The 25,707-nt window shown below is 39.6% G+C and overlaps 1 protein-coding gene across 3 annotated transcripts in view; it reads right to left on the bottom strand.

Annotated features, from left to right (window-relative positions):
• Positions 1-615: 615 nt before the first annotated feature.
• Positions 616-25,707, bottom strand: part of phtf (putative homeodomain transcription factor) — a 134,707-nt gene continuing 109,615 nt past the window's right edge. For all 3 annotated transcript variants that reach the window (XM_067109026.1, XM_067109025.1, XM_067109024.1), the window contains 3 exons: positions 22,371-22,516; positions 8,710-8,902; positions 616-5,344 (listed from right to left, as the gene is read on the bottom strand). In XM_067109026.1, coding sequence (XP_066965127.1) covers positions 5,192-5,344; positions 8,710-8,902; positions 22,371-22,516 — 492 coding nt within the window. In that variant the 3' untranslated portion in view covers positions 616-5,191. The remainder of the gene's footprint in view (positions 5,345-8,709; positions 8,903-22,370; positions 22,517-25,707) is intronic.

Below are 25,707 nucleotides of genomic sequence, written 5' to 3'. Positions count from 1 at the left end.
AATTTGATGGAGATTTTTGAAAGGTACAGCAAATTTGATGGGAAAAGCAGCAAAATTGATGGAAATAATATGCAACTTATTGTTTAAATTTTTAAAGGATGTACAGAAATTGTGGAGATTTTGTGGAAAGGAATGTTGGGAAGCAGCAAAATTTGATGGAGATATGCTATTTCATATGGAACTTATTGGGAAATTTACTGGACATACAAGCTGAGAAATTTAAAGGAGAGACAAGGTATACAGAGAAATTTGATAGAGATTTTTGAAAGGTGGGAATGTTGGGAAAGAAGCAGTAGAATTTGATGGAGATAAGCTATTTCATATACAACTTATTGGGAAACTTACTGGACATACAAGCTGAGAAATTTAAAGGTGAGACAAGGTATACAGAAATTTGATGGAGATTTTTGAAAGGTAGGAATATTGGGAAAGAAGCAGCAAAATTTGATGGGAAAGAAGCAGCAAAATTTGATGGAGATATGCCATTTCATATGCAACTTATTGGGAAATTTACTGGACATACAAGCTAAAATTTTTAAATGAGGCAAGTATACAGAGAAATTTGATGGAATTTTTGAGGTAGGAATTTTGGTAAAGAAGCAGCAAATTTGATGGTTTTTGTGATTATGATGAAAGACCTATGCACAATATATATAGTAAAGTTAATTTGAGAAATTCCAAAAAACCCCTACTGAACCTCTCAACAGCTGTAGTCTGCTGTTACCTGGCAAATTTATTACAACAGACACCTTCAAAACTATTAAGACTAATGATGTCATGGATTATATCTGAGGGGAAAAATCCCACATGCTAAATACATTTTCAACTATACAGTGTTCCATTCTTAACAAAGTACCATGTACTTACCTCAAACCCAAAATGAAACAAAGTTAGCTTACTAAAAAAAAAGTAGCAAAAAACGATGGTGACAACAAATGACACCTTACAATAAAAAAAAACTCAGTGCATTGATGATAAAATTAAAAATAGTTTTAGATCTAGTATGAGAATCAAACAACTAGCACAGCTCTATTTACAGTATTACTTGCAACATTGTAAGCCCTTGTACTGTTAAGGTGAGCATGTACACTTTTAAAATGCTAAAAAAATATAAAACAAAAAACTAAAACTATTCTAAATACAAACTTAATCTGGATAAGTACATGAACAATAGGTGATGAGACTAAACAGCAACAAAAACTATTTCACTGTTCAAGAGAAAGAGTAAATTTTTGGAATGGGTAATTGTTTTGACAACAAATTAATAACAGGATCCTTGCTACCTATCAATGCAAACCTCTCTATCTACAATAATTTTGGCCTCTCCATCTGAGGTCACTAACTACAAAAAATGGCTATACACCATTCACAAAGGTATTTAGTTAAACTAGAGCCATTAATTCATCCTACTGTCAAACCAAGTCACATTTTGCATCACATGAACACTTATAACTCACTTAAACATAAAATTGCCCTATTATTTATATTCCTTAAGAAAAAGCAGAATCTGTTTAGTATAAACACAAAGCATTAGGAGCTTTCTGATATTGCATTAAAAGTGTAAAAATAGTTTTAGGTTCATTTAGAAAATGATAAAATCTCAGTTGCTTAAACAATAAAAAGTTACATAACTACCTCAAAGTAAATACAGAAAGCAATAAAAAATAATACAACAACCATGTCACTAGTCACTAGAAGATGGTTAACTATAATATCCCCACTTAAAACAAGTAACATGTCTGATACTAACAGCACTTTAAATTTTGTAAAGCAATTCCACAAGAGGACAAAGCTGGATAACAAGCAGTAAATGCAAGCTAAAGGAAAAAGGCTGATTAGCAAGCTGAGCAGTCAAATCCAAATTGAGGTTTGCTAGTCAGATCTGCAGCACAGATTTTAAAGGAAATTTCAGTTCAACCATACACGAAAAATAAAATAGTAAAAAAACTTAAATATATTAAAACTGCAGTCGCTAGCCAGGCCTACAGTAACAAAAAATACAGACAGATACAATCTTATGTTTAATAAAATCAAACACTTCCTGGGAAATACATAAAAACTCTATTTTTGAAGCTGAGCACAAGTTCATAAACATAATAAAAATTCTCTCATGGCCTTCAAGGAAGTAACTAAATAAACCTCCAAGAGTGTAGCTCATGGAAAACTTCCTGCATCACCAACTAATCCATCAACAAAAGTACTGTGCTCAATTTCTGAGATAAACAGACAATTCCCCACTTAACCATCCTTTGATATTTTTATTTAAAGATTATAACTCTTATCTGCCTCAGGCCACATTTCTGGGAAACCTGGAGTTCTTGTCTCAAGTTCTTGGATTAGTTTACCTTAAAATTACTGCATTTCCCTTCATGCCTTCATTTATAAATGTGAAAGTTGCTAATATTACTTGTCTGTCCTAATAATAATATAAAAAGAAGAGTGTTACCTCTGTGTGATGTACCCATACAATTAATACTGTATCAAGAAATGAGTATCATTAATGTCACATAGGCTAAATTAAATACTTTGAAAGAGTGTACTGTACCCATCTTCTGAAGGTATCTATAAAGTGCAGCAATGGCATTCTACTTGTACTATAACAGGAGTAAATCATAATGAAATATGAATGAGCATGAATTCATGTTATGGTAATACAGTAATACCTTGTGTTTTGTTACCTTTCAGTTCCTACTGCAATATCTGGGAACTGAGCTCAGTACAAAATGTAAAACAACTGGCGTGAAGTTAAATTTTTCACCTACAGTTGCTAAAACATGAAAGCCAAATATTTTGTGCAACTTCATCTAAACTTCTGAAATTCCTCTCAAAACCATTTTTACTGTGTTTTGAATACAAAAACAAAATAAACAGTCTTCCAAAGCAGAAACACACAAAGCACATACCCTAAAGGGTAAGATTCATATAAAAGTGAAAGATTAATACGCAAAATCTAATAACCCATCAGTCTTAACCAGATGATGTGTAAACAGAAGATAACTTCATCATATTTAGAAAAACCCTGGCATTTTCAAATTCATCTAAAGTATTTTGAATAAAAACTTTTTCTTTAAATTGAGGTGCAATGCTATCCCAACTAAATTCATTCAGATGAATGCAAACAGTAGGAAATTCTGCTTATTTACCTTTAGTAAAACTTCCCAAATCATGTCTTTCACATCCCTCTAATACTGCACACAAAGTGACTAATGGATATATCACTCAAAAAAATAGGTACTTTTAAAATGAATTAATTCAACTTAAACTTTTGATACTAAACCTGTAAGGGCTGACACAGCAGAGCCCTTCAAACAACACACATTTCTGGTAAAGTACAGTACATAATTGAGGTACCATTTATCTTAACTGTCTTTCATTTTATTCACATACCAAGAACACAATACAATGACATCCATTTCAACTGCAACTCCCTTCCCAAATAAAGACAAGTCTAATTTAAAAATTGCCTTAAAGCATATCTTTTTTTTTTTTAACCTAGAACCCTCAATGATACTTTTCTTAATATTTGCTTGTAGAATCTTGTTCCTATAATTTACCTTATTATTAACTCATTCTAATTTCAATAAATTAATTTTAAATTTTTCACCAGCATTAATGCCTCTATCACCACCATTATCCCTATCATCACCATTCGTGGTTGCATCATGAACATGAGGGTCATCAACACTTATTAACAGTGTTTTCTTCATACTTGTCAGCATGGAAAGCCTAGCTGTATGGCCATAGAAGAGATGCTGTGAAAAACCACTATAATCATTACTCCTTGAGGACCCAGGAACCGCTTCTCACTCTCACCATGACGAGACTTTGTCATAATATCACATCATTAGGCACCACTATTATCACCAGAAAATTGCAGTAAAATGCAACTAAGCCTTACAAACTTGTAATGGCCACCACAAAAGGAGGACTCTTGTGACTCCCCCACAACCCAGACACATCAACAGCCCAGTGTTCTGTTTTCACCTTCCTCTCTCAACCCTCATGTGGGTGTAACGATCCAAATAAAACTCTTTCCTGTAGGATTTTTAACCATGTTGCTGATACTGTAATGTGTTCTCACACAATCCCATGGTACAGAGGAAGAGTTGAAATAGTGTTATATGTCATCAATTGATTTTGGCAGGAATGGTCGGAGAACACCTCAAGATGCATGCACTCAATTATCAAAAAATTTTCCCTCAAACATATATGCAACCAGTTCATCTACAAACTACAACTTATCACTTTGTTGCATCTTTTGCAACAAAAATTATATGACAGAAGTTGCTATACAAAAGTTACAAAAATTCACTGAACACAAACATACGAAGTCTGAAAACAACAATCACATTAAGGGGAAGCAAAAATGTTGCACATAACAGTGCAATTAGTAATCTATTATCTAGGTAATCGAGTAATGTGAAGCTTAAAAATATTCCAAAACTCTACATCACTTCTCAAACAAGTTATTATGCATGGATCACTCCCCACACTTAAATGCAATACTTGCAACACATCACTCTATCATGTTCAACAAAATGAAAACATTCTGAAATGAACGTTTTCATTTTCCACAAGTCAAATGACCTAGCTTAAGAATACTGCCATCCTTCCTCCCACGTAATACAATAAAAAATGTAAAACCTTTACAGTATGATCTTCCCATTCTCACTACAACCTAAGAACAATGCTTTTAAAAATTTTCTTTATAAAACAAAAACAAGTCATAATCATATGATTAAAAAAGAAAATGTTTAAAAAAGCTTTTCCAGCTGTGTGAGTTATCAGTGAAGGGAAGAATATTAACTTAGCTTTAGGAATGCTCATCTGAATAAAAAACAAAAGCAATGCATATACAGTATAGGCGATACTTCTTTACATTTGTCTTGAATGAAAATCACCACCACTTATCCTTACCTACTATGCTTTGCTAGTGTGGCAATGGAGACGTTAGCTAGTAATAAAATATGCCCAGAACTTCAGAAACATTCTATTTCACTGGGGATTGTTACTAATAACAAACATATGCAACAATTATAAAAACTCAACAATACAAACTAAGGGCCTTCTACTCCTTTCAACCTACAAATGAATAGTACTTCCAATAAAAATTTAACACTGACCATTACAAGACTAGTATCACATTTCCAAATAACAGTGACTTACAGATACAGTATATCCTAATGTCTGTTTATTCTTCAAACTTAATCTTGTGTAGTTTGAGCTTAAATCCTAAAAGATCTGACAGAACTCCAGAGCAGGCTGAGAGAACCACTAAACGTGTTATGTTGTACAGTAGTGGGTTTGCTGAGATTCCAGAGATTTTGAAGGGACTCTCCAGTTCCTGCAGGGAGTTAAAAGATTTAATTTATGTAATTTTTAGTGTCATAAAATGTCTAATCTTGCCTAAATTCAATTCTATAGCAGGCACAAGAGACAGATATGGAGGTCTGGGTATACAAAGGAAAGGCTAGGGCGTAAGGCTTTACTCCGTAACCTGATAAATTATGATGAAAGTGAAAAGTAAAAGTAGGAGTCTTTTCTCAATCAGTATAGAAAGTGAGTGCCATTATAATATGCACAATGCATCATAATGATTGAGAAATGACTCCTACTTCTACTTTTTACTTTCAACATAACTTATCAGGTTGCGGAGTACAGCCCTATGCCCTATGCATTCCTTTGTATCCCCTGACCTCCATATCTGTCTCTTGTGGCTGGGCTTTACTACCCCTTTTGTGATTTCATCACATTTTTGCTTTGACTTCAGTCCTTTTTTGCAATGGCAATGCCCTAGATTGAGAAAAATGTGGTAACAAAGGAATGGGGTTGTTTAGCTTTCAGATAGAGTACTTCTTAGACCTAGGTGACTAAATTAACACTTGATCGTGTGCTTCAGCGTGCAAGCAAACAAACAAACATTTAAGAAGAGTTGTAGTATTATATATAGATAGATAATTGACAGTAAGTCAGCCAGCTTCTCCCAACGCCACTTGCTATTCACACACATTAAGAAAACAGCATCTCTTCTGATGTTGTGAGCAGTCAGTAACTGAGCATCAGGAAATTTGAATTTTGGTGGCTACTTTGAATGGCATACTGTAACTTTAAAATGTCATTATTTAAAAAAACAAAGCCCGAAAGGCACACTTCCAGAATACGAGCTTTCTGAAAAACTAAGTTTCATGGCTGTATCTTTTACCGTTATTGCTCCACAGGTATGTTACGACCCTCACCCCCTGCACCCACATCCCCTGAACACCAAAAACTGATAACTGGATCTCTGGAATGGCTTAACAGATTTTGATGAAATTTGGCACCCTTAGTGGAAACCTCTAAAGCCAGAGTTTCATCCTGGTCAGTTGAGTATTTCCAGAATTATAGAGGGCCAAAGTTGGGGTTTTTGTGTACTCTGAGTTGCTGAGCTTTACTAACAGCCAACTACCATGGCAGTTGATACAGGAAAATAAGAGATTATTTGGTATGGAAGATCTCCATGAATACTCACAGAGTGGCTCTATTCCACCCTCCCTAACCTTGGATGTAATGGGGCTCTTTCTATTACTAGTTTGACAGATCAAAGTTTACCCTCAACTTAAAAACATTGGGGTTTGAAGTGAACTTACCTTTTTCATGCCAGTGTGAGATCTTTTGATCTCTGTTAACTCTATCATTTCCCAAAACCTTTCACACCAGTTTTTTATATATAGGTCATAGCTGATGCCTTAATTCCTTCATGTTCCTCACCTGTAAGCACTATGGTTCAAAGGTTTTGTTGGTTTCAAAAATAACAAATGTACAGTAATCTATGGCTTGAGGAATACAATTACAATTACTCTGGTAATTGGTGATTCAGTATATATTCATTACAGGAACCAAGAAGATAGTAATGTTTATAATCTCCAAAAGAGGACTTCATGACAAAAACTGATTCCAATACCTTGTTGTTCATCAAAACAGTGGTCTCTATTGGTTTAAAAGAGATTTACTTAAAATTAGTGCACGGTGCAAATTATGGGGAACGAGGGTGAATGCAAGCAAAAAACTATGAGAATTAAGTAGGCCTAGGATACTGGATCCCCACCCTGACCCATATCCTTTTACTGAAAATACTTTTTCAATTAAGTGCAACTCATTTAAAATCCTAGGCAACATTCTTGAGTGTAAATTCATTTTTTAGAAACTATCCGGTCCATCTCTTCTACAATTGCACATAAATATGACATACTGAGAAAGTTTTTCATGGTGTATCAAGACCATCTATGCTGAGGAAATGTTTTCAATTTTTTTTTATGTTTCAATCTTTCTCCACTGTTTGGTCTTCAGCAGCTGACTAGCTTCTTAAATCACTGGATAAAACCATTTACTACTACTACTACTACTACTACCCCATGTGTACCTGTCTTTACAGCTTTCACAATGACAAATCTTACTCTGAATATCCATCTTTCTTTCAAAAGTTTTAAACAGGACTCTCAATACACACTAGAAAGCCCTCCTACCTACTTACAGACAGACCATACACAATGTCCAAATTCTCCAAGACTGAAGATGAATTACATCATACTATTCACACTATTATATCATACCATACCATTCAAATGCTTACAGATTTAGAATACAGACCACCCTGCTTACAACAAGGACGGATGTTTGTACAGTCAACACCCGGGGTTCGCGTGGGATAGGGACCACAACCACCCGCGAATCACTAAAATCCGCGAATACTTGACATCCCCCCCCAAAACGCTTATAACTGTATAGTTTTATAGCTCAGACACCAAAGACCCCCTTCCAAAAACATTTATAACAGCCTATTTTAATATTTCAAACACCAAATGTGTACTTTAAATCATCCTACATCAAATATACCTTAAAAACTATCATCCTAAAACAATTTACTGTAATATCATTTCAAAGCCATCTTACAACATTACCCTTAAAAATATATGGCTTACAGCTATGTGTAAAAACTTGAGTTACCCTTATATCCAGGGACATCCATTTTCTCTCATACAGTATGGAAGCTGGCCCATTTTCTTTTTTCAGTGGACAGGGGACATTGGTAATTCAAAAGGTAAATATGGACCTAAATATTTCATTACACATTGAAAAAAAATGCATTTGATTGATATGTTACTAAGTTTATATTAATATTATTTGAAAATTAAATAATTTTTTTATCATATAAATGTATTTATTTACAAAAATAACATGAAAATACAGTAATTAGTGAATATTTCTCGATGAAAAAATCTGAGAATTACTGAATTTTCCGCAAGTAATTCAGGGACAAGTTCCACAGAAAAATCCGCGAATCGGTGAAGCGGCGAATAGGTAGGGGTTGACTGTATGTTGAATTGTTTGTAAGTTGGTTACTGTACTCTTCATGCCTATTTAAGTACAGTATGATAAAAAATCAATACAGCGCTGTGCATTTTTTCATCCTAAAACACAATACACTGTACATACAGTACTGTATGTTAGAGAATAGGCGTGCAAAACAAAATCTGACCTTATGAGTGGCAAAGGGGAGCAATCTGAACATAATTTTAATTTGCAATCCCATTTGTTTGTATCCCTGAATGTTTGTATGTTGAATGTTTTTAAGTACGGTGTTGTCTGTAATATGTTATACCAGTAATATTAACAAATACAAATTGCAACACAAACAAATTCATTATAGGATACAACATATTGTGGACAAACCTTGAGTAACACCGAGACTAGCTTCAGTACATTATTGGCCAACATCAGTTCATCCTTTTTCTGTGGCTTCTGCTCCATGTGTAGATACATGTTGATTTGCTCAGTGATCAGGATGGAGAGGCTGGAGTATTTCTTATTAATCATGGCACCCAATGTCGTAAATCTAATGAGATAAATCCCAATTGGGAAACACCTGCAAAGGACACATCAATGAACAGTTATCTCATAAATACAATAGAATTACATTTTACTTTCTTTACTGGCCTTTCCCAATGCAATGAACTAAATGTTTAGAAGACAGACTGAACAGTTGGGTTTATAGCTAAAAATGTTCCTTTACTTTCCTGATCCTTCGGTGTTATGTTCAATTTAAAAAAAAAATATTTAAATCTAAAAATGCACACAAGTATCATATGTTCAAACAGTGCAAAAACATAAGAGGAAGAACCTCAAATTTCATCTGTATTATAATCATAATAACTCTTAATGTCTGACATTACATAAATATGCATTAAAAGACCAATTATGTGTCACAGGCAAGTTGTATAATGATCTGTTGATTTTTCACTTTAGGTCTTTGTAGGTTACATACTAAATTCACATTCAGTTTAAATTAACTAAACTAACGACAACCACTACCTAAAGATATATAGTTACAGGCGGTCCCCGGTTTACGACGGGGGTTCCGTTCTTGTGCCGCGTCGTAACCCGAAAATCGTCGTAAGCCGGAAAATTGTCGAAAATCATCAAAAATCATAAGAAAACCTTACTTTTAATGCTCTGGGTGCATTGAAAACGATGTAAACTGCATTATTATTGAGTTTTACATCAAAAAACCTTCAAATTATGATTATTCTGCCGTTTTGGGGCCATATTTCTTCCGTCGGATCGTGATGACGGCGTCGTAACCCCGAACATGCGTCGAAGCGGGAAATAATTTCTGATGAATATATTTGAAAAGCGTCGTAACCTCGGAACGTCGTAAGCCGGAACCGTCGTAAACCGGGGACTGCCTGTACATTCCTGTACACTAATATGTACCTTCATGCTCCCCAAACTATAGGACAGAAAAACAGTTTGCTCTCATATTTTGTTCAGGAGAAAATTGTCTCTAATGGGATGCCAGAACTAAGGGCTTTGCAATTCTCATACAAAATTTTGACATCATACAAATATTTCATGGCAAAACTAAGTTACACCTCCAATGAGCTTCACTGACAACCTTCTCCAACAAAAGATTTTAAGTTAATCAAAAGACATGTTTACAGCATGGACATCAAGAGGTTTTCTTTACAAAACAGTATCCAGATTCAATTCTACGTGTGCCGGCTTAAACATTAAACATTCTTGGATACAGGAGTGTTTGGCTTCCTTACAACCACAGAATAAATTTTTATTTCTCTTCCTCTTGAAGGTTTAAGTTCATCCACGGCAATCCTTAAGAGCTTTATCTAGACATAGCAGGGTTCCTCTTCACTGCCTACTAAAGGAGTTAAATTAGGCACCATCACATATCTAGGAAGGGTTTTGTGTGACATTGTTTTTAGCCCTAAACAATGGAAGAAAAGAGAGACAGGTCCCCTATAATAAAGCTTAAAAACAAAGGGCTTGACACTCACTAATACGCTTCACCATAGCAATACCTAATATTAAGTGTCTTCAAAGTTCTAAATGGACACTTTATCAAAAGGCTCAAACTGAGGTAACAAAACACTGAAGGGCTACATCCAACTTCAATCCTAAAAATGATAGAAAGATTTCAGGCTTCCAGTTCAAAAGACTGGAAGACCTCTTTAAAAACTAAATCATGAGATACATTCAAGTTAGCATGTCGCAGAACTCAAGACAACATAGAGCAATATCCTTTAACTGCTGGAACAGAAAGTTGTCTCACATACCTAAGATGCCAGATATCTAAAGAGGTATGGGAAAACCTCCTAGACTTAGGGATTCCCTAGTCACTCTTGAAAAGCCTCTAGCTCATAAGAGATGGCTGACAGTCTCCATGCAATAAGATGAAGCATGTGGAGTTTTAAATGGAATCTTCTCAAATGAGGCTGACTGAGATCTTTCCAGAAAGGCAGAAAGTGAGGAACATCAACTGCCTAAAGAGGTAGCTTGGAAAACCATTGCCTTGGGGTCACCAAGGCGCTGTCAACATAAGGAGTACTCAACACTCAACTATAGTACTTTCCTTAAAACTGCAAATGGAGGAAAGGTGTAAAGCAGTACTAGATTCAACTACTTTTGAAGAAAGGCATTGACTTCCAATGCTTGAGGATCCTGGCATAGAGAGCAGCAAACTGGGAGTTCTGCGTTTTGGGCAGTAATGAACAGATTAATGATCTGGGCTCCCCAAACATTCCACAACTTCTGACTGACTTGATGATGAAAAAACATTCTAACAGTAGAACTTGCCCTTTCCTGTTGAGTTGGTCTGCAATAACACTGTTTTTTCCTGGAACAAATGTAGTAGAAGAATGATGTTCCTGGATTCTGCCCAAAAGAGAAGTTTCTCCACTAGCATGAAAAAATCTCTTTGTGTCCCCTTGCCTCCTTACAGAGGAAAGATAGGTTGAATTGTTGGAGTAAACCGCAATCTTTCTGACTACATGTTCCACTTGCACAAGACCCAAAATGCCAAAGCTCCATATTGTTTGTATGAGTCTTACTTTCCTCTACATTCCAAATGTTTGACATTTCGATGTTCCCTAGAATGGCTCCCAAACCTCACCCTGACACACCTGAGGACAATGAAACGACTAGGCTTTTGAGGTCTAGAAGCAGACCCATCAGCAGTCTAGACCAATCTCCCCACCAATGAAAAGAACCCAAAAGATAAAAAGGAATTACAACTGGAGTCAAATCCAAAAGACGAGATCTCAAGTTTCCATGGTAAAGCTGAATTGGTCTCCTTCTCAGACAGGCCGTTACAAACTTCTCTTACAAAGGCCATGTAACCCAAAAGAAGATAGCCATTTCTTGGCCTGAGGCTTCTAAGGGACAAAATTCTCTCAGTAGACAGTAAATTGTCTACCTATCTTTCTGTTGGAAAATCCCAAATACAGTCAATCTTCATCCCCAAATAAACAACTAAATGATTCACAAGGAGAACATACTTATCAACAAAGATCAGAATGTCCAGCACCGAAGCCAGATGCAGAAGACAATCCTTCACCCTCAAGGCTGCCCAAAATAAATTAGCAAGAACTAACCAGTCGACAAAGTATAGGTGAACTTGGATTCCTGGCAGATGACTCATCATGCTAATGGAGCCAGAACATAGGTAAATTACCTGTGTCACCATGCTCAGACCAAAACACAGCTTGAATTGGCATACTTTCCCTTTGAAGAAAAAGCATAGATACTTCCTTCACTGAGGATGGATTGGGACAATGCATCCTGCATACTATTTAGTTGTCCTTTTGGATGGCTGCCAGAAATGAACTGGGTGGTTCCAACAAAAAAGGTAGTCAGACGAATGAACTAGCTGATACTGGAAACATCCAATACTGGTCTCTGGTCCTCCAAGGCTTTAGAAGCATGAAAAACGTGATTGTAGAACCACCATGACTTATCTAAAACTGTCTTAACTGCTCCCTTGTGTAATATCTATGTGATCCCCTCCTACAAAACTGAACTTCTCTGCATGATGGAGGTAAGCAGGGAAGGATATCAGGGATGCTGATGGGTGGAAGTGCAACAAAAGGTACAATGTATCCCTCCCTGAGAACTTCACCACCCAAGAGTGTGCTCATAAGATTTGCTAGACAATGCAAAAACTCTGTAAACAGCCTCCTACTGGAACTTGAGTACTCGAAACATAGTTACAGTTGCCTCTGTGATCCTTTCCCTTAGAAAGAGAGACTAAATCATCTTAAAAAGGGGTTTACTGGAAGTGGTACAACTCAAGGGTGGTTTCAGTTGATATTCTGTGTGGATCTCTGGTGTGGGGCCAACTGTAAACACAGGCACAGGACAACTGAAAGAAGACTTCACAAACTGTGCTAAGAAATCCTACTCTCCTGATTCGAGACATCTTTGGCATGGGCCTTAAACACTCCCGGGTAAGGAGACGATGATATGTGTCAAAAACTGCTACAGCAACTTTATAAGATTAATATGAACATAACTGTTCCCATTCTTTTAAACCAAGTTCCTCTGAAGCATCTGAAATAACTCTATTAAGGCCAGGTAATTACTTCAATGCCTCATCAAGAATCGTCACCTCTTCAGGACTAACTTTTTTTTTTTCCCTGGTGCAATGAATGATCAGTGGTGCTTAGAGCAATTTCCACAAAAAGTGCTTCAATAGAAAAATATATCAACTTCATAAGCACTTCACCTCCATATTAGGCAAAATACTGGGTAAGAAGGGGATAGTTACTGTTAGACATGGAAGAAATAAATGATCATACAGGGCTAGTAAACAACTGAACTACTCAAGTTCTGACGCACAGTTCAGAAACTACAAAAGTAACTAACACACTACACCTAACTCTACTGAATAAATTTTTCGGAGAATGAGTTGATTTCGGGATGGTATACAGTGAGAGAGGTGTGAAGGGCACAGCCCACGGTCCCAAGACACGCCTTTGTTCCCTGGCAGTTCCGAGGCCAGTCTACAAGCAGATGAAGATTCTGACAACTTTTATCTCAGTGGGGAAACTGAAGGTCGATCACTATACAAGAAAATTCAATCCTTCTCCTATAATATATTCAGTCAAGTGCCTGACAAGTAATAAAAGTAAGCTTAGATCTTTCTCAAGTTTACTTATCAGTTTCTCCTGAACCACAAAGGACACATTGGAAGATGGAGCTGAAGGGACGAGCGAAGATGGGATAGACAGAGTAGACCTACAGCCAGACCTAACTAACTATCTGCACAATCTATCGGCCTCTCGCATCTTGCTATTCTTGACAAAATTATTTATTTTCTCACCAAACAATCTTTGCATTCTTCATCTTCCAATACCCCACAAAATTATCTATTTTCTCATCAAACAATCCTTACATTCTTCACAACCAAAAGAAAATCACACTCATTACCCTTACAAGTGACACACCATGTGACCACCACACTCCACCAAATACATTTGGTTTACACAAAACTCTTTCTTACAGAACCTAACACTTTTATCTCTGCTAGCTGTTAATGGCATAAAGCGAAACTGAAAACAAGTGCAATACCATAAAAGAGAAAATCAGCAAGATACAGGACTGTAATGCTCCAATTGTCCAGAATATTAGAGCTAAGGCCCTTTCAGACAAGGTCAAAATCTAGGTCAAATAAAACTTTATGGGTGTAAAACAGCAACTCTGTACCTTACTCCCCCTATCTTGTCAATACAGTACTGCATAACCGTAAACATTAAATACTGTATGCTTATAAACAACAACCAAAGTTTTAAACCGTAAACTATGTGCAAAAGGCAATTAACTAGCTTGTTTTTCCATAGTTTTAACAAAATATACTGTATAAATATAGTAAAAAAGTGACTCTATCATAAACAGTACACAATACGGTAGGTAAATTTTACAAACAATACACTACCAAATAACATGGGAATCACTTTGTTTTAACTATTTTGCCTTAACACATGAAAAATATAACTGTATAGCATTTAAGAGAATATTTTACAAAAAAAAATAATTTCTTTTTTCTCTCTCATATGCAACACACAATGTGGTACATATGTAGGTATTTATGGGCTATCTCATAGCATACCTGTACTGTATTCATCCACAGCCTAACTTGGTTTTATCACCCTTAATGTATTTTTATAAAGCAACTTTCTTATCAGTTGTTACCATACTGCTTCATATTCATTTGTTTTCCTTACAATTTGATACATTTGCCTTTTTTTTTATTAATTTTTGTTTCTTACCCTTAATTACATGAAAAGAGAGTGAGAGCGAGCACCATTCAATGCCGCACCAAGAATATCCCCTACACACACACACACTCCCTTTCTCCCCTCTCACTTGTCTTTTTTCATTTCTTGGTGTTTTGTCATAATTTTCACTGCAATTTTTCAGTTGACTCTTTGATGATGTTACACCATATTAGTCTATTACTGAAAAATAATTTACCATTTCTGGTCTTTTGTCTGAAAAAAATTTATGCAATGTTTATGTATCATATATGCAGCATGTTTTCAGCACATTGCTTATGCTTCCATATTCACTCATGAGTTTACCCTATAAATGCTTATTAACAGCCGGTTTAGTTTCAGCTTTTTTGTAAGTTTTTTTCTTTTTGTCTGTGACAAACAAATCATGAATCTACATGAGAAAAAATCATAAATATATTCCAAACAGCAACTGTTTCCCATTAACCTTGAAGACTGCTCTTTCACGGATCAAATAGGTGAAGTTGCCAATGTACAAGAATTCTGATAAAAAATATTATAAAATATATGAATTTTACACTATGGTGACATGTTATATCAATGGATGGCACCTACCCACATGGGACATGGCACCCCCAACAGTAGCATAGGTGGTCGCCTTGGAAAATTCTTCCTCTGCCTCTAGACCTGTCCCTGTGTCCAGTTCATACTTTGAGGGCTTATTTAGACAGGTCCTCTCACATCTCTTCTGGGCCTCTCTTTATCAGGGAAGGAGGGGGTAATCTCTCTATGTCTGCTATTAGACAACAGATCCTTTACTTTATCAAGCAGGCTAACCCTGACTCAGTCCCAAAAGTTCATGATATCAGAGCTGTGGCCACCTCCATTAATTACTTTCATTACATGAATTTCACGGATCTTACCAGGTACACGGTTGGAAGTCACCCTTGGTTTTCAAACGTCACTATTTGAAATCCTTAGAAGCTCTTAAATTCTCAGCAGTCGCGGCAGGGAACGTTGTCCCTCCCTCTGGTTCCCTTTCTGATTCCTTGTCATTTCCTCCTCCACTGCCTCAGTTATCCCCTTTACGGTCATTTCAGTCAGGCTTGCCTTGACTTCTCACCTGGCTGTGTTATCCATGTATTTGTCTAAATGACACATTTAAGTTATAAGGTTTCAATATTGTATAGTTATTTTGTTTATGTACTTTTCACATTGTCATGTTAATTTTAAGCTAACATCAGTTTCTTTTGTACATTATTGTTATTGTTACTAGTGATTGAAAAGTTTCTTTTTGGACCTTCGGTCTTTTGTTCCCCTTAGAATTTTTATCTTTTTAGTTTAAGAATTATGTTTATTTCTCTGTTAAATTTTCATCGGCTGACACGGGACCCGATCCAGAAAAGGGATTTTGACGAAGGAAAAATCTATTTCTGGAGAGGGGACCGTGTCACCAATGACCCACCTCCACCATGTGTCATGTCCCTCCCATAGTAAACATCATTCTAGTGGGGTGCTGCTTTCATGGAATGCGACTAGCGGTGTTTTGTGTGCTGTCCACGGGTGGTACATGGGTTTGTAACGGCACCTCCCTATGGGACTTTTGACCTTGGGATCTCTATAGGATAAGGTTCCGTGTTTTTGTAGTTCACCCTTTTCCATACACGACTCCATCTGATGGAGCTCGCTCTGGGGGTAGTAACTCCAGCATTTCATTTAGCTTTCTCTGGTATTTAGCAACGGAATTACCTAGAAATAAGTGCTGAATGGACTTTTTCAATCACGTCAGGTAGTTCCCCCTCCTCCTTCTTTGGATACACTTCAGTTCTTTGAACAGTTCCTGGAAAGAATCGACACGAGATTTGAGAAGATCGACGCAAGGGTAGACAGTAAGCTGTCTGGTCTTGCTTCTTCTTTTCATTCTCTTCAAGAAGGTGGAATCTCAACAACGTTCTAGGCATTCTGTTCCTGACCCTTCCACTCTCCCTCCCTTCGATCTAGGGAATCCTTGGCGTCTCACCCTTTATGCTCCCGAGTACGAAGGTACTCTTACCATAGAGGGTTTAGGCACGAGGAGAGTGGAAGAGTTAGAGTTCTATCCTCCGGACCTGACATCTCCCTACACTGGTTTTGCCAGGCTGAAGGGAGAGGTTTGGAACAGGTCTGATAAAGTCCCTAAGGAGACGGTCATCTATCCTAGGGACCAAGCCCAGTCGTCTTTGATGAGGACCCTTCGGAGTGGCAAGCGGAGAACACTAAGCTCACACCAGCTAAGGGAGTGTTCACTATGTTCACTCTCAGTGATGTTCTCCTTCTCCCTTGCGCTCGAAAGTGGCCTCCTGACTAGCCAGGCTTGCTTCGAAGGTAAACCCCTTCCTCATCTCCGTGAGACGGACCCTACATCGCTCGTCTTCCCGGGAGGCACTGACTTCTGGAAGGGAGCCCTAATACGTTCGGTGACTCGGCTTGACCCAGACTGCGCCTCTGATCTGTTCAGTGAGCAGCTCCTAAGATCCCGGAGTCGCTCTTGAAAACAGAGGCTGATACTAAGGAAAGGCTCGCCAGGTCTTTGAACTCTTTGGCTTTAGCGGAAGCAACTTCTTTGGTTTACAGAGAAGATCCATTGTTCCAGGTCTTGACGAAATCTCTCTTGGCGAGTTTTCAACAAGATCTGTTTGACTTTATGACTGCCCGACTGGCCTGCCGAAGCACATCTTTTCAGCAGCCACAGTTCGGCATGAACCTAATAAGCTTCTTAAGAGTTCGATCTGGGGTGCTAATCTTTTCCCACAAGAAGAAGTTGATGCAGTCTTATCTGAGGCGGCTAGGGTCAATCAAAGCCTCCGTTCCCGTTGGGGCCTGCCCTATAAAAGGAAACAGTCTGATCTTGCCAGCCCTCCCACCAAGTCCAGTAAGAAATTTAAACACTTCAAACGTCTTCCAGCTCAGTCCTTGGTCCAGGTTCCTTTACAAAGTCAACCTTCGACCTCTTCCTCCCCCATCCTCCACCTCAGTATGTCCTGGTAAACCCGGCACATCAGTCTTTGGCTGCTCCTTCCTATGTCTCCTCCCAGCTTTCAATCCTGCATATGAAAGTCAGGGAAATTTCGCCAGACAATCAACCAGAGGCAATAAGCCCCGTGGCTTCGCTCGGGAAGAGGAGCCCCCGCTCCTCTCCCAGGAACAGGGGAGGTAGAGGCTCCAGAGGGGGGAAGCAATCACAGGACCGATGACATACATCCTGTGGGCGGGAGGCTGTATCATTTTCGAGCTCGGTGGACCTTCTGTCCCTGGGCTCAGAGTATAGTTTCCAAGGGCCTAGGCTGGGTTGGATCGACAATCCCCTCCACCAGTCAAGTTTTATCAGGCTACGACCAAGGATCTCGAGGACTTTGTGGAGGATCTCCTACAGAAACAGGCTATAAGGAAAGTGAGGTCTCTGAAGTTCCAAGGCAGGCTCTTCAGTGTTCCAAAGAAAGGTTCCAACAAACGGAGAGTAATTCTGGACTTGTCCCGTCTGAATTCCTACATTCGTTGCGACAAGTTTCGGATGCTTACTGTCTCCCAAGTTCGGACCCTACTGCCCCGTGGAGCCGTAACCACCTCTCTAGATCTTTCCGACGCCTATTATCACGTCCCGGTTGCGAAGGTTCTCCCCCTTTCTGGGGTTCAGGCTCGGAAGGCAGGCATATTCCTTCAAGGTGATGCCTTTCGGCCTCAACATAGCCCCAAGGATTTTTACCAAGTTGACAGACACGGTCGTACAGCAACTCCGATCTCAAGGGATTACGCTGGCCGCGTATCTCGACGACTGGATCATCTGGGCATCCAGCGTCGAGGAATGCTGGAGAGTTACATCCGTGGTGGTCGACTTTCTAGAATCCTTGGGCTTTCGTGTAAACAGGGAGAAGTCCCGCCTGGTTCCCAGCAGTTGTTTTCAATGGCTAGAATCCAGTGGGATCTGAATTCTCACAGGCTCTCTCTTCCTCCTCCCAAGAGGAAGGAGATAGCCAGACAACCAGACAGTTTCTCAAATCCAAAAGGGCCTCTCGGCGGACCCAAGAACGAGTCTTGGGCTCCCTTCAGTTCGCTTCGGTGACAGACCTGTTGCTGAAAGTCAAGTCAGTCCCCCTTCAATTTCCTCCTCCGGCGTTGGTTATCCACACAGACGCCTCCTTAAGCGGGTGGGGAGGATATTCTCAACACCAAGAAGTACAGGGGACTTGGTCCCTCATGTTCCGCCAGTTCCATATAAATGGCGGTCTTCCTTACCTTGAAGAAGCTTCTTCCCCCAAGAAGATTCACATAAGGCTGGTTCTGGACAGCGCCACGGTAGTCCACTGCATAAACAGGAGAGGTTCAAAATCGAGCAGGATCAACCAGGTAATGATTGCACTTTTCTCCTTGGCCTGCAAGAACAAGTGGCACCTATCTGCCACCCATCTTGCAGGGGTCCGGGCGTCGTAGCAGATTCTCTCTCCAGGACAACTCCCTCGAGTCGGAGTGGTCCCTAGACAGGGGTTAGCCCAATTGGATCTGCCAACTAGTTCGGGTCTGGAGGTAGATTTGTTCGCAAACCAAGCTCAACAACAAGCTCCCCATTACGTAGCTCCCAACCTGGACCCTCAAGCTCTTTTTCACGGACGCAATGTCATTGGATTGGAACAGGTGGAAGGTGATCTATCTGTTCCCTCCAGTGAACTTGTTGTTGAAAGTCCTCCACAAACTGAGGACGTTCAAGGGTCAGGTAGCTCTAGTGGCTCCCTACTGGCCAAAGAGCAGCTGGTTTCCTCTTCTACTAGAACTGAAACTTCGCCACATCCGAATCCCCAGTCCGAAACTAACACAAGTAGTACAAACTCAGACTGTGTCAGCTTCCTCAAAAATCCAAAATGCCCTGGCTTTGTGGACTTTATGAAGTTTGCGGCTCAAAGGGATGCTAACGTTGATCCTGTCAATACCATGTTCTTAGAATCAGATAAGCGGGCCTCCACTCTTCACAGTGCGACTCAGCAATTAAGAAACTAGCACTCTTTTTAAGAGAATCTGAGGCTACAGTAATGACCATTAATTTAGCAATCTCCTTTTTTAGATCACTGTTTGAGAAGGGTTTAGCCGCTAGTACTGTTACTACAGTCAAGTCGGCTCTACGTAAAGTGTTCTTGTATGGTTTCAAAATTGACCTCACAGACCCTTACTTTTCTTCCATCCCTAAAGCATGTGCACGTCTGAGGCCAGTAATCCGTCCACATACGGTTTCCTGGTTTCTAAATGACGTGTTGAAGTTAACCTCAGATATCGATAATCAATCCTGCCCTACCTTTCCTTGTTGAGGAAAACGTTGTTTTTAGTTAGCCTGGCTTGGGTGCTAGAATTTCGGAGCTGTCTGCACTCTCTAGGGAACCCAACCACGTCGACTTCCTTCCATCAGGGGAGGTTTTGCTGATTCCTCACCCTACCTTCCTGGCCAAAAATGAAGATCCGCAGCATAGGTGGTCGCCTTGGAAAATTCTTCCTCTGCCTCTAGACCTGTCCCTGTGTCCAGTTCATACTTTGAGGGCTTATTTAGACAGGTCCTCTCACATCTCTTCTGGGCCTCTCTTTATCAGGGAAGGAGGGTAATCTCTCTATGTCTGCTATTAGACAACAGATCCTTTACTTTATCAAGCAGGCTAACCCTGACTCAGTCCCAAAGTTCATGATATCAGAGCTGTGGCCACCTCCATTAATTACTTTCATTACATGAATTTCACGGATCTTACCAGGTACACCGGTTGGAAGTCACCCTTGGTTTTCAAACGTCACTATTTGAAATCCTTAGAAGCTCTTAAATTCTCAGCAGTCGCGACAGGGAACGTTGTCCCTCCCCTCTGGTTCCCTTTCTGATTCCTAGTCATTTCCTCCTCCACTGCCTCAGTTACCCCCTTACGGTCATTTCAGTCAGGCTTGCCTTGACTTCTCACCTGGCTGTGTTATCCATGTATTTGTCTAAATGACACATTTAAGTTATAAGGTTTCAATATTGTATAGTTATTTTGTTTATGTACTTTTTCACATTGTCATGTTAATTTTAAGCTAACATCAGTTTCTTTTGTACATTATTGTTATTGTTACTAGTGATTGAAAAGTTTCTTTTTGGACCTTCTCGGTCTTTTGTTCCCCCTTAAATTTTTATCTTTTTAGTTTAAGAATTATGTTTATTTCTCTGTTAAATTTTCATCGGCTGACACGGGACCCGATCCAGAAAAGGGATTTTGACGAAGGAAAAATCTATTTCTGGAGAGGGACCGTCACCCGATGACCCACCTCCACCATGTGTCATGTCCCTCCCATAGTAAACATCATTCTAGTGGGGTGCTGCTTTCATGGAATGCGACTAGCGGTGTTTTGTGTGCTGTCCACGGGTGGTACATGGGTTTGTAACGGCACCTCCCCTATGGGACTTTTGACCTTGGGATCTCTATAGGATAAGGTTCCGTGTTTTTGTAGTTCACCCTTTTCCATACACGACTCCATCTGATGGAGCTCGCTCTGGGGGTAGTAACTCCAGCATTTCATTTAGCTTTCTCTGGTATCTAGCAAACGGAATTACCTAGAAATAAGTGCTGAATGGACTTTTCATCGGGTGACACGGGACCCGATCCAGAAATAGATTTTTCCTTCGTCAAAATCCCTTAATTATATATATATTTATAATATAAACTTCATTATGAAATTTTTCCTGGATGTTAGAAACACACTGAGCCGCTCATTTCTCTCTTTTCCTGGATGTTGGCAACATGTTGAGCTGCTAATCTCTCTCTCTCTCTCTCTCTCTGTTTGTGTGTGTGTGTGTGTGTTGTGCATGATTATTTCATTACAAGTTGCAGTAAAACCCTTTAACAAAATGTGAAAAAACATGAAAACAAAGTAAAAACTCTATATGAGTCAAATGCCAGCCTAACCCTCTCCACCGATCCCTGCAATGCATTCCCTCCCCTTCCTCATCCAGGAAACTCCTTCCCAGGTCATCCACACCCCAAAACCTTTTATCTTTATGCTCATTCCTGTGAGCAGCATTACTAACACCTCTCTAGCCACGCAGCATGTCAACTGTTCCCCTCCTATCCTGCACAGTCTTCCTCCCCCTTTCCCCCTGGAAACCCCAGCCCCTTACCCCCAACCCCACCTTTTCTCAGCTTCTTTATGAGTTTAAGAAGTGTTACTGGCACTTCCTTACACCTGCACAGCATTGTCAACCATTGGAGTGTGGGTTTTTTAATTTTTAAGAAATTCATATATTACATATACAGTATATCTTTGGTCCCTGAGGCCAGCTGCATCTGGATAATGTGAATCCGAATAATCGAGGGATTACTTAATAAAAATTTGTACAGCCAGTTCACATCATATGCACAGTGACATGGCAGGAAGAATTCTGACAATAATGTACACATTCCAACACCACCTGGTGTGATACAGATGATTACAGACAGTCCATCTGGGTCAGCCAAGCATTATTCTTTTGTTTACTTTGAATGCTAACCACACCTGACAGCACAAAGATGTTAGCTGACTTTAACAGTAGGTAAGATTCATCCTAGATAATAAGGTAAGTGCATTTCAAGATCTTTGTTGAGGAAGGGTAAAAAAAAAAGAAAAACCACAATAGTGAAGTTTAAAAACAATCTGCCCTTCCTGGAACAAGACTAAAACAATTACAGGTACTGTACTTGCATTTTTCCACTAACATGAGATAAGCACCGACACCAATGTAGCATAAATTCACTCATTTTCCAAATTAATATTACAAAGTCAGACTTTACATACCAAAAGAATAGTTCAATATTATACAGTGAATGCTGAGACTTTTCATCCTCCTTCAGTAGTTCAAAACACAGGTATGAGACCAAAAGAAGTGTAAGGAAAAAAGTTGCTGAGACAATGACATCTACTGATCGCTGAGGTCCACGTTTCTGTGTAAATAAAAATGAAATAAACTTTTAAACTGATTGCTACACAAATTCTTAACTTATAATCACATCAAAAGGAACTGAATTCTGAAAAGATATAAAATAATTTGTACAAGCAATACATACTCCAATATGGATAAAAATGGCTACAATAGGTAATTGAAATACAATACCACCCAATAATTTTCAGAAAAAGACAACTTGACTCTAAACAAATAAAAATTTCCCTTTCAATATAGTAATAAGAAAGGATAGCAAATAGATACACATTATTATCATTATTCAAGACTATGAAGAACAATCATATTCTTTAAAAGATGGTGTACAGTATTTTTAAAAATCAATTCACTTAAAATTCCTCAAGCTTTACAAAGACAACTGTACTCATCTTCATCAAAGGAAATAAAACTACATTAAAATGTCCAAGGGGTGTTGGAAGGTATCTTTGGAAGCTATCTTCCAATACCACCCAAGGTTCTGGCATGAGAGAGAGAGAGCAGAACACCAGGCGGTTCTTGCTCAGTCGTGTGGCAATCACCATTCTTCTCCAAAGCTCAAAATCATGTTGCCACACATCAATACTACAGAGTGGACTATCATCCAATCTCAGAATTCTTGCCAGTCTAGCAGTCCTGCTTACATTTCCAAAATGATGATGAAGAAACGAATCCTAGGTGTACACCGACCTTCCTTTGATGTGTTCTGCAACAGAAACATCTCCGGAGGCGGGGACTTCCATGGAACTTCAAGAGATTCCAGTCATTCAACCACCAGCAAGCTTCTCCATTACTTCCCTGACCATTGGCACAAGCTGGGAGGGAGAGTCACCTGAGTTGTTCCTTCAGTTGCCACTGAAGCAAATGTTGGTGGAAGAGCACATCCAGAACAAGCTTTTATAAGGATGACAAACGACTGAGGATTATCTACTGTAAGCCAAGCTGGTTTTGCCTTTCAGGAGCTACCTGCATACTTTTCTGAACTTGCTGCTGCAAGAATCTTGGCAGGAAAACTCTCACTGCTATCATGTCACAAAGCATGCCGAGACACTTGTACCTATTTACTACAGTCGCTAAATAGTGACAAAATGCAAGGCAGTCTGTTCAAAGCAACTGCATTTCCAACAATGCCAGAACTAGTCATCCAGGTAAAAAAGCAAATGTATACCTTGCAAATGAGCCTAACCTGACACCTGGGTAAATATTTACATGAATGCCTGGGGAGCTGTCACCAGATTAAAGCACACAGATTTGAACTGGCAACCAGTGTCACTGCAAACAATGCAAAGGTATTTTCTGGGGGACTGGTAGACAAATACTTTAAAGCAAGCATCCTTCAAATCCAGAGAAAGTATGAAATTACCCTCTCTGATGAAATCTGACACAGAACAAGTGTTTCCATCTTGAACCGAGTTAGCAACATACTCGTTCAAAAGAGAGAGATTAGTAACTGGTCTTCAGATGCCTACCCCCTTCTCCAACATCACCCTCACTTATGCCAGAGGTTTCAAAGATCCTGAAAGGTATGCCAGAAAAGGGACAATTAAACAAGAGTGGAATACACTGCTCCTCGAAAGGTAGTCTGTAAGAACATAGCAACCCAGAGCTTCGGCCCCTTCTCCCACATTTCCTAATGGGATGACAAACATAGCCCTACTCAGGTTGGAGAGAGAGAGAGAGAGAGAGAGAGAGAGAGAGAGAGAGAGAGAGAGAGAGAGAGAGAGAGAGAGAGAGAGAGAGAGAGAGAGAGAGAGAGAGAGAGAGAGGGGGGGAATGCTAACCTCAGCATTTCCCCTCCCTTCTTTTTCTTGCCTCCCCTTCTAAATGAAGCTGGAGGGGGTGAATGAAAGGGCTGGTTCTTTCTCATAAGAAGGCAATGTCTAAGTACTACCTTGTTATGGTTTCATGGAGGTCAAACCTTTCCCAACACCAGACACAGATGGTGTGGCTGACCCCCAAAAGGCTTGGCCATGGCTCTCTTCAATGCCCTGGATGGCTTGAAGGAGATTGCATGGAAGAAATGTGTACCAGCTATCAATACTCCTTTTCTCCACCACCACCTCTACCTTACTCTTAAGGATAGTAATTAACCTCACCTTCCCATATGTGGATGAGACACCTGTGACAGTGATGTTAGTACTTTTTAAGAATGGTTGAAGCTAAACTGATATGGGCTACAGCTGCGCAAGCATGTGCTCCACCGTGGACACCCACTCATTGGTGGCTCTGAGCATTTCAGAGACAGGTCATCATAGTGCCTAAGGGTGCCATACAGAAGCAACCTGTCTTCATTAACCCTATGCCTGCATGACCACAGCCCAGAGGCAGCGCATGCTCTGAGCAGGAAGATTAAGCCAACTCTACTCCAAACACTTCTATTGATGCACGAGAGTAAGACTACCGGGCAGTCCCGTCCAAAATGGCACAGAAAGACCTCCTGTAGTACTTTCTGTGATTGGTTGAAGCTAAACTAGTAGAGACTACAGTTGAGCAAGCATGTGCTCTACTGTGCACACCCACACATTGGTGGCTCTGAATATTTCACACACAGGCATAAGTGTTGCACAATCCTGCAGACACAGGTCATCACAATACCATGTGACCTGTCTTGAATGAACCCTGTGCCTGCATAACCATAGCCTAAGGGCAGCGGATGCTCCATGTAAGAGGATAGCGCCAACTCAACTCCATACACTTCTATTGATGCACAGGGGTAAGAGGGGACAGTTCCCCGGTCCAAGACAGCATGGAAGACCTGGAGTCCACGGTGTGCTAAGGAACCTGTATCATCCTTACTTACAGTACATCTCACTCATAGGTAAGCAAACACTGCCAATGAACAATGTAGAGGGAAGGTGCTAACTCAAAGACCTACAAGACCTCTAATGAATAGGCTTCTTGGATCTGTTTCTTCCTGCATGAGGAAGAAGAGGCAGAAGAAGACAGGGATAAAGAGTTCCATGACCAGGTTTTGCTTTCCCTGAACAGTGTAGGAGAACAGGTCAAGGTAGGGAGTGTTGTCAACATTAAAGCACAAGCCATGACAGATACTGAGGGGGGATCTCTGGCAGTTCAGGAGGAGGAGGTTCAGTGGAGTCAGGGCAAGACTTTCAACCTAATGACAATAGCAAATGCTTCTTACCAAAGCTCGCCCATCATGAAAGGGACTACCACGAACATTCCTCGCAGGGGGTGCAA

Source organism: Macrobrachium rosenbergii, chromosome 9, assembly GCF_040412425.1.
Source record: "Macrobrachium rosenbergii isolate ZJJX-2024 chromosome 9, ASM4041242v1, whole genome shotgun sequence".
NCBI lineage: Eukaryota > Metazoa > Arthropoda > Malacostraca > Decapoda > Palaemonidae > Macrobrachium > Macrobrachium rosenbergii.
Note: the sequence above shows the minus strand (reverse complement) of the source record. Positions and strands in the feature narration are given on the sequence as shown.